The sequence below is a fragment of the Hyposmocoma kahamanoa genome, unplaced genomic scaffold, assembly GCF_003589595.1.
Source record: "Hyposmocoma kahamanoa isolate Upper Pololo Valley unplaced genomic scaffold, ASM358959v1 65, whole genome shotgun sequence".
Taxonomy (NCBI): domain Eukaryota; kingdom Metazoa; phylum Arthropoda; class Insecta; order Lepidoptera; family Cosmopterigidae; genus Hyposmocoma; species Hyposmocoma kahamanoa.
The window spans coordinates 17,049,520-17,059,557 of NW_020653853.1; the positions used below are offsets into that span (position 1 = coordinate 17,049,520).

The following is a 10,038-nucleotide window of genomic DNA, read 5'->3' on the forward strand; positions in this document are numbered from 1 at the left end:
AATTTCACCAGCAGTCTTACCCTTCAAAACCGGAACGCAATAAAGCTTGCATTACTGTTTGGCAGCAGAAATAGGTAAGATGGCAGTGCTTCTTCTACATTCATTCACAAGGAGCTCTAATGCTATAAAATTTCATTCAAGAAGGTAAGAAGTACTGCATAAAAATGTATTTTTTGTATCAAGTGAAGTTAGCAAAGGCAAGCTTAATTTTAAAATAACAATTTCCTGCTCTGGGTCGTCAATTTTTTTGGCAACGTGTCAATCACCTTATTAGCCAGAAAAGGTGGACTTTTTTCAAACATACAGTCCAGTACGGGCGGCCGCTGCATTAAAAAGGCGCCGCCGTAATTTGGGTTCTTCGGAATTGAAAAAAAAAAACTATGCGCATAATTAGTTTATGAGTTTACACAATGAACAAAATATATCGATGCCGCAATTATGTTGTGAAATCGACACAAACAAACGCTGGGAGTTAATTGTTGTTATACGTAAAAATTAGGGACGTACGGTGGTTATGATCGATAAAATTTTTAATAAATTTGTATTTTTAAGTCCTGTGTGATACGCTATTTGAGAACGTTTTAAAAGTGTCAAAGTACTCGTCGCACCTAACTTTTGCAACTGCTGACTGCCATTTCGTGTGTGTTGCAATTGCATATGAAAGGAAAGTTTTAGGCACTTTTTAACAAAGTAATTTGTAACATAAAAAGACAAATAATTATTTCCCCTATTGAGATAAATTATGTATTTCCTGACAACATTTTAATTGCATTAATATTCAATGAGTTAACATAAGCAACAAGGAGAACTTTAACAAGTTTACCGGAGTTGTCGATATTTTGAACATTCTATCGATAGTAAAAACAGGCATCGCAGTTTAGGGAGGGTCATAGCGAAGCGGCTTATGCCGTACCTACAAATTAAGTCTATTAAGTCCAACTTTTAAGTCCCTTGCACGCGAGATCTTCCCTTCTTGTCCGGCGGAGTTCGAGGGCTAATGCCATAAGTACTTCGCTTTGTGTCCACTCTTTGTTGAGGGATATCGTTTTGTACATTTAATAAAGCGGGATTTTCGCTGTTGCACTGATTTGTCTGATGTTAACTGCAAATGAGGGTTGTTTAGATATTACGATCGTTTGTTTGTTTTTTGTTGTTTGGCTTTAATTTATAAACCTTACCCTATGGTATTAAATGCATATTGCTATACCAGTTTGGACATCGTAAAAGTTTTCGGATAAGGTATTATAATGACTCGGTTTCGCAGTATCATTGTCAATTCTCTTTTTTTCTTCCCATTAATTTCCTCACTGCTGAGGAACGTGAATCCATTTTATCGGAGATCTGATCTGATCATCGTTTGAGATCTAGCAGCAGTATAACTTCTTGTGAAAGTGTTCGTCCAGAGAAGTTCTGCCACCTTTTTTGCCGCCAGGCTATAGTGTGAGCAATATTGTATTCCGGCTTTAAATGGTAAAGGATGCTGGTAAAATTGCAAGCACATGGGACTTGGCAATGTGTCAGGGTAACGGGTGCAGTGGCAGTGGCCTCTCAGATCTTTGCGATTTAAAGTTCTGTGTGGCACTGCAACTGCTGCGTGACTGCTGATCTGTCACGCAGTGGTCCCGGTTTCAATTCCCAGGTCGGGAGAAAATATGGTCTACATTTATTTCTCTCGTGAGATTGGTGTGTAATTTGTGAATGCCTATGTGTGTGTCCACGGTACCTGCGACACAGGAAAGGAGTATCGCTTACTACTCGCCGCATAACTTGTTCGTTCTGTCACTTAATATAGAAGAAAAAGAAAGAATCCTGGCTGGAGAAAAATATCCACCATACCCCCTGTCACCATCGGACGTGTAACGTGACGGTAGCGTATCACAAGGTGCATGCAGGTTGAAGATAGAGGCTGTGTATTCTCAATATTGAGTTCCCCAAATCCAGAGACATCGTGCAGCGGACTGTCGATAGTATTCTTACCATACGATGCGACGTTAGTAGTATTTCAATGGTTTATTCAATTCTAGGCCTGTCGGTTTTGGATATCCATGTCTCTCTCTACGAAGTTTTACATTTGGTATAAATAGAAATGGATTGTGACTACAAGCCACAATTGTTCCGTGAAAAGTTGAGTTATGAATTATAAGTATATGGATCGATTATACTTGCTCTAGTAAAAGTATCATCAGCTCCAGAGTAGTAGGACGGTGTAATACGTCCACCACCTTATTTTAATAAAGTCTCTTTAATGTACATAAATCTAAATCTATCTAATATACATCTAATATGTAAGGTATGTAAAGAATTTGTGAAAGAGTTTATCCAGGTACTAGTGTAGTACTGCCGCCTTACCTATTTCTGCCGCCAAGCAGTAATGTCAGCAATACTGTGTTCCGGTTTTGAAGGGTAAGGGTGCTGGTGAGATTACAGGTACATGGGACTTATGAACTTATGTGTCAGGGTGACGGGCGCAGTGGCAGAGCCCCTCAGATCTTTGCAACGTAAAGCTCTGAGTGGCACTGCAACTGTTATGGACAGGTGTGTAGCTTACCATCAGGCTCACGGCTTGTTCGTCCCGTCACTTAATATTATGAGAGAAAATAAATCAAACATGTCGTAAACTACATAAGTACAAAATCAACGAGATTTGTATAACTTTCACTGTACAAAATCTTGTCCTTCGATATCCAATTGAGTAGTACAGTTTTTGTATTCACACAAAGATCGTACCGAAGCAGTTGCGTTGCGTGCGTGAGCGCAACTTATTACAGATATAATTTCACTATTGTTTGCCACCGGCAGACACTCCATATGGCGTAACGTGTTTTTTTCGACGCCAATTTTGATAGTTGGAGCTCCTTTTCAGGGAACATAGGGCAAGGTAGGAAGTTTCGCTTTCAAACACGTACACTTTTGAATTTGATAATAATAAAATAACGTTCATTGTTACGTTTGTCATTCGTAGTAAATGTGGTGGCAAAAGATGAGCTGTTACCATATTAGCTACAGAAGACAATTGGGTTCCATTGGTATAGCCATTTTGCGTATTTTAGTTGCTCCTTTATGGATATTTACGGGTGCATGCGGACAATGTAGGCTCCTTTTGACGCAGCCTTTGGTTTCGCGTGACCGGCCAACATGGCGCGGCCGGAAGACAGTGTTTTGTCAATTTTACCATTAATTAGCCCTTCCGAAACACATGATGGACGGATAATTGGAATTTAATATATTTTTATATCAATTTTCATATATGTTGATACCCTTACTACGATTAATTATATTGAATAGCAATTAGCGGGTTAGATACATATGTACATGGACTGCATTTCAAATCAAATAAATTTGTAAGTGCCAGGGTATCAGGTGGGAATAAAATATTAATTTATTCTTGATCCCCTGCATTGGGGTTCCGATGGGAATAGAAAATATTATAAAATAAAACGGATCCCTCAGGGGATCAGTTTTAGGAGATTAGGTGGGATTACCCATGAATAGAAAATAGCTTGTTATCCACTTTGTATTTTCTCTTCAGTTCGGGCGCCAATGTGACCAGTAAACAGGGCGATGAAAAGGTGGGATGACGATGAAGGAGGTCAGCATCGTCACAAAGATATGGTAACTTCCTCTTTTTTAAAATAAAATAGAACATTACAATAAAATAGTTAACGAATGTCTTATCAATTATAGCATAGCATGTGCAAGCGCGTCCTTCACCGATAAACATCCGTGCCGTGGGAACGAAATTATCGAAGAGCGATAGCGACTGATGCTGCCTCGAAATTTGTATTATGTTATGTCGAATCTCACGGTTTTACGCGTGTAAGATTCTGAGTTTTTTTGAGCTGGTATCCCTTACCTATAATATTTAAAGTTGCTGATGAAATTATTTGTAATAAAGGTTCTAATAGACACAAAGATAAGGTGAATAATTAGCCTGAATGTGGTACGCGTACATGAATGGAACATATTTTGCGAGAAGAATGAATAAATGTTCCCCTGTTTATAATTGTGTTCTTCTTTTTTATTTGTTTGTCTTTTATATCATGCTTTTGTTTTGGATATCTATTTTACACTCACGCCTCTCTGGACCAATTTTGAATTTTAAATAATTTTAAATGGCAGTGGCCGGCCGGGGTCAGCGACTCTGGTTCAAGAAGCGACGACCAATTCGTGCCATATCGAGTAGGACAGCCTTCTGTATTATTATTATTGTTGTTGTTTTTGCTAATTATTGTAATTAGTAGGATACAAACTAAAAACACAAAGGAGTCTTGTGTTTCATGAATTCGATTTCTTTTATTGATTTTTAAGTGGCGGGACGAATAAGTCGTGCACCTAAACCTTCAAAACCGAACGACGAACTCTTTCACATGGAGCTCTTTTGCTACTCAAAATGTGAGCATCGGGAATTTTTTACTCGAATCTGTTAAGTTTATTACATTTTTCCGTTTTTTTTGCTTATGACCTATGTGCTCACTGCATTGGGCTGCCTGGAAAAGATCTCTTTTAGAGAAATGTAAAACCTTTTGCTGACCTCATCATACAATATCTAAAGTGCTTTCCTCCGTGTGTCATGGCCGTGGGATAACCTGTATACTTACACACTCGATAATGCATTAATACAGTAAATAATGCAAAAACATTATACTGTCGACATTTTTTTGCGATTATAATAGATCAAAAGCATTTTAATTCTTTACGTACGGTGCGGTTGCCGTACAAATTGCGCCCGGCGCAGACATGCTCCAATAAATCGTCCTGCAATTTAATTTCTATCTACTCATGGATACTTGTTAATTTTTTGGTTAATTATTTGTAAAATATTTTATTTATAATATATAGGTAAAAAAAAAATTGAGGACGCAAGTAATCCTTAAGTAATAACATTAAATAATAGTATTTAGAAGTGATAGCCTGATGGTTGGAGGCGTGGGTTGGAATACGGGCTCGCATCTCTGTCTCTCGGAATTTTATTTGAGCTTTTAAGAGAAGACTGCACGTCGAAGAAGGTTCACAACCCTCGGAAAACGTGTTAAGTCTGGGGGGCTGGCTGGTACCCGCATAACAATGAAAGGGGCGTGGATAACCAGTGCTATTTGCAACGCGAGTGCGTCGCGAAATTACGCAAATGTGTGCGTACGTACACGACACGCGGCGAGCTCGCACACCTTTAAACCGCGCTGCTACATTTGTAAAGAGTTGCCATACATGTCTTATTCTACCATGGTATTGTTTTGACGCAGTAGAGTAATTTAATGCTTTTAGTTGATGACACACTTCGAATTTCTCCGGTCCACTATGATATTCAATAGGCCCAATATTATGACGATATCATTGTTGTCCTTGAACAAAGCTAAAGCACGGAATACAGAAATCCACACTGTCTTAGTGACAGTAGAGCTCCTTATGAAAGAGTTCGTCCAGGGAAGTACTGCCACTGCTATTTCTGCCGCCAAGCGGTAACGTGAGCATTATTGTATTCCGGTTTGGAAGGGTAAGGTTGCTGGTGAAATTGCGGGCACAAGGGACTTGTCAATTTATGTCTCAAAGTGACGTGTAACTGTTATGAAAAGGCGTGTGCCACCAGGGCTCACGACTTATTCACAATAATAAGGTCTTGCGTCGCCAGCTTTTGGAGCCGTCTCCGTGCGTCTGACAACAGGATTCTCTGTACTCTCTGTAAGCACATGAACAAATCCTTTTTTAAAATACTAGATTTCATTTATTTTATTTTATTATTGTATTTTGTTTTTATTGTTTTTTGGTATATACCTGTCAATAAAGAATTAATATACGTAGACTTATATATATAATATATATATAAGTCTACATCTGAAGTTTGTACTACTAAAATACTTACTTGTCTTGGATCGCGGCTCCCTTGGTCCGTCCACCGTGACCTTGATGGCCTTCTGGTAGGTGGCCACTTGAGGAGGAGTCGTCTCCACCGTGATCGTTAAAGAGAAGCTCTTTCCTAAAACAATTAACATTTTGTTACAAACACCTGGTTACTATAATATGTGTTCATAGTCTCTTTAGATATTTTGTAAATTTTTTTCTCACGTAAACAAATACTACCCTTCTTATAACTAACGTACATTTTCAGCGAAAGCGATTTTCCCAGAAATATCTGGGTCCAGTGAAACGAGTTTTACAACCTCCTCTAATCGGTTTTTAAATATTTAGTCACATACGTTCATCAGTGCTTTATTGTGTAGATAATAAAGTTTATAATTATTGCTCATATATACTACAATTGAATGCGATGAGGACGATTAGCTGATAACGTTTATTGTTGAGTTCGTTTACCATTGGAACCAATTGTGGAAACAACCAACCAATACTGTATTCGCAGACAGGCAATATGATAAACTTGCGGTAAACTTTTACAACGTCTTAAATAAGGAATTGAAAATTTATAGCAAGCCGTATAATGAAAGTACAGGCGCATATGAACATATGAGGAAGTTGAGGCACTGCTAGATCGCCACTCTAAGACATACACGCACACGCACGCACGCACACACACATGCGCACACATACACACACACTCAGACACACACAATTAAAGATAAAAATATATTGTAAGGAAGTAGTAATACTTTTTGGTTGGTTAAGTCATTTATTTATGTTATTATTATAAACTAAATGTTATAACTGTTACTGTGGCCGAACGGTTCCATACTGGACTATCACGCAAAGGTCACGGGTTCTATTCCCGGGCCGAGAGAAATATTTGTATGGCCTACATTTATTTCTCTCGTAAGTTTGGGTGTAACTTGTGGATTGTCTAATTGTGTCTCCATGACACCTGCGACTAATAGTACAAGGTTTTCCTAGTACGGGACTATGAATGTGTGTGTTGTTATTGTTTATTTGTTATTATATGTTAATTAACGTAAATTAGTGTGCAATTTTAAAATTAAATAATTAATTTAAATATAATATTGTTATTTGACGACCTTGGCGGCCTCGGTTTATATTTTGAGAGCTGGATAAGGAGGTCCCGGGTTCGATTTCCGGTAGCACCATTTGGGAAATGAACTTTACTGAACTGGTTCTGGTTTGGGTGTCCTGGAAAGTGTATTTTTGGGACACTTTGCTCTGGTACTATAGCAGTACAGGAAATTCTTTAGCTTGACACCAGGCAATTATGTGGTTGTGACCCTCTCCACTGATATTACCATGCCCTTACGGGGTGTCATATTGTACTAATGCGAATTATGTATTAAGTAGTTATCTACCATTGCAAATGTGCAGTATGACATGCAATAAATAAATAAATATGCAATAATTTTGTACTGGTTTTTTGAGGTAGTACCGCACATTCAATTTCGTTGCTATGGTACTCTTAGGACAGGGAATTCCATACTTTAAGACCACACAGCCCCATATCTTTCTACATTAGTTTTCCTTAGGGTATACAAGAAGGACAATATAACCTGCGCGAGCACAGGAACCTTGGTCGGTAGATAGAGCTCGTACTTTGAGACCAGGTAGTGTAATTTATCTGGCAGATTAATATTACTGTAAGATCGTAATGGGTCCTAAGGACTGGTTTAAAGTTACCTATTTCTACCGCGCTCACATTACTGCGTTCCGGTTTGGAAGGGTAAGTGTGCTGGTGAAAGTACAGGTATATGGGACCTGTAAAGGGCCCGAAACGTCGGTTTGTTTGAAAAAACAAATATACGCGATTTAAATCCGGAAAAATAGTTTCATTCCTATGTATAATAATCGCGAAAACCTAAGAACTCGATATATGGGACTTGTCAACTTATGTCTCAGGGTGACGGGCTCAGTGGTAGTGCCCCTAAGATCTTTGCCACTTAAAGCTCTTAATGGCACTACAACTGTTATGGATAGGCGTGTCGCTTACCACCAGGTGCACGCCTTGTTCCTACCGTCACTTGGTATTATAAAAAAAAACAGTTACAGTTTATGATTTAAACATAAAGGTTCAAAGCTTCATAATTACAACATACAGTGTTCAACGTTCAATAATCGAAAGCATCTGTTATAAGTTAAATTCTACAGTTACAGCCATCTAGTGCAAAACTATTGCAGTGGAAAATGGCGAGCTTTTTGGGGAGCCGATTTGCGGTGGCCATTAATGAATGCGCCGATAAATACGGAATAAAATTACAGTTAAAATGAGTAGATTAACATGTCTAATGCAGATAATTTGCACAGTCCCTCGACCCGTTTACATTTTCACGTAGAGTCACAGTGCAATGTTAGCAATACACTTCGATGGCAGGTTTGTCATCGTATCGTAACCTTAAAAGTGATGTGTGTAGAGTTGGATTAGAATTTCTCTAGCTGTTTTGGTAAGTTGTTATTGACTAGTCTATACAAGCGCCAAGCGTTACGACTAAAGCATGTATTGATTAGAAAATAAAGATTTACGCAGATGAATTTTTGTATCGGTATCGCACCTCAAAGAAACATAGCATCAAAGTCACGAGCGCATTCAATACGGAAACAAATCATCATAAAACATTCGTCGCGAACTTTAAGGCGTGTTCGAAGCGACGTGAAATATTGCATTTTAAACTCGGTATTAAACTTAATGCATCTCACATGATCACTCATCAGCAGTTTAGGACCTAACACAATGCGCGTGAGGCTATAAAAGGTAACATTGTAGCGGAGGGCCGTCACAGGGAGGTGTTGAGAGAGGCGCGTGAAATATTCAATTATTGTGCGCAGGCGCAGGTGGGCCAGGGGGGTGAGGGGACCGCCGCCATTTTGATTTACGATCGGGCGTAAATCCTGAGTGACATTTGTTAGTGAAGGCGAGTCGCAGTCGAAGTTAAGCGTTTGGCTATGACACGTTTTTCAGGAAAATCGTTTGCGGTTTCGTTGATATTGCAGCGCGGACGCGGGCATACGAAGTTCATTTGGCGTTGCAGTGGCGATGTAATGCAGGCTTCAGAAGTATGCCGTTTCAGTTCGAGTCATCAGCAGAGACGCAATATATAACATCGTCGGGACGCTAAATGCCCATAAACTACTAAACTTATTTTTACGACGTATATACGAATGTCGACGCCTCTGCCTCGCGTTAGACATAGAATAACTCGACTTCTTATACAATAGGCTCGTAAAACTGTGTAAATGAATATATCTCTTGCACAACACTTGTAAGTAGTTAATATCTTTGACACAACAAAATCTTAGCACCAAATAAGTAGGTAACAAAAAACAAGTAATAATATGTTGTGTAGTTTTCTTACAAGAGTATATAAATAAGTATTTGGCAACGTTATTGTTTAAATGAGATGTGTCTAATAGGAATAATTTCGTCACTGCATTATTTGTTGTGAGTTGTGAGACATAATTCATATGTTTTACGCAGAGTCTACACGTAGGTACATTGTTGTCTTGTCGTCTACTTATCTGTTTTAAGCTCGCTAGTTTTAACTCTCTATTTTGTTTACTTAGTGGTTCTCCGACGCCTTTATGGATCAAGAGCGATTGAAAATAGTAAACAGATAATTATTAACTTTTTATAGTTTGGTTTTGTCTTTTTTAAATTTTTTTTTAATTATGAGTACAATCTGATATTGCATATTAAACTGTAAGTACGTTACAACATAGATACTATACATAGATTTATTTTATTGAATATCATGATATTTTACTACTATATTAATATTTGTATATTTTTGGTGAAAATACTACACTAATTTGTTATTATTATTGAGATCGAACAAACACAAAGAAAAGTGACTACGATCTGACTGGACTTGAACCAGCGTCTGTTGCCTCACCGTGGCTACCACTACTTATCAACTGAGCTACAGACCATTACAAGGGTCTGCGAAATATAAGAACTGTGCCTCTATCATGATATTACAGGGACAGTTATGTCCAGCGACCGCGTAAAATGTTTGTATACAAAATGTTGTTTCTTGTTGTGAGGGCTAGGGGCATTGTATAATTTGCCATTGTGAAGTAATTTACGCTGTCTCTAGCGACAACTGTCACAGTAAACTCATGGTAGAGGTACAGATGACTCGGTTCGTAGCTCAATTG

At 38.4% G+C, this 10,038-nt stretch overlaps 1 protein-coding gene across 4 annotated transcripts in view; it reads right to left on the minus strand.

Annotated features, from left to right (window-relative positions):
* Window positions 1–10,038, minus strand: part of LOC113231320 (protein lozenge-like) — a 92,127-nt gene that overhangs the window by 52,650 nt on the left and 29,439 nt on the right. For all 4 annotated transcript variants that reach the window (XM_026465597.1, XM_026465596.1, XM_026465599.1 and 1 more), the window contains exon 3: window positions 5,858–5,971. In XM_026465597.1, coding sequence (XP_026321382.1) covers window positions 5,858–5,971 — 114 coding nt within the window. The remainder of the gene's footprint in view (window positions 1–5,857; window positions 5,972–10,038) is intronic.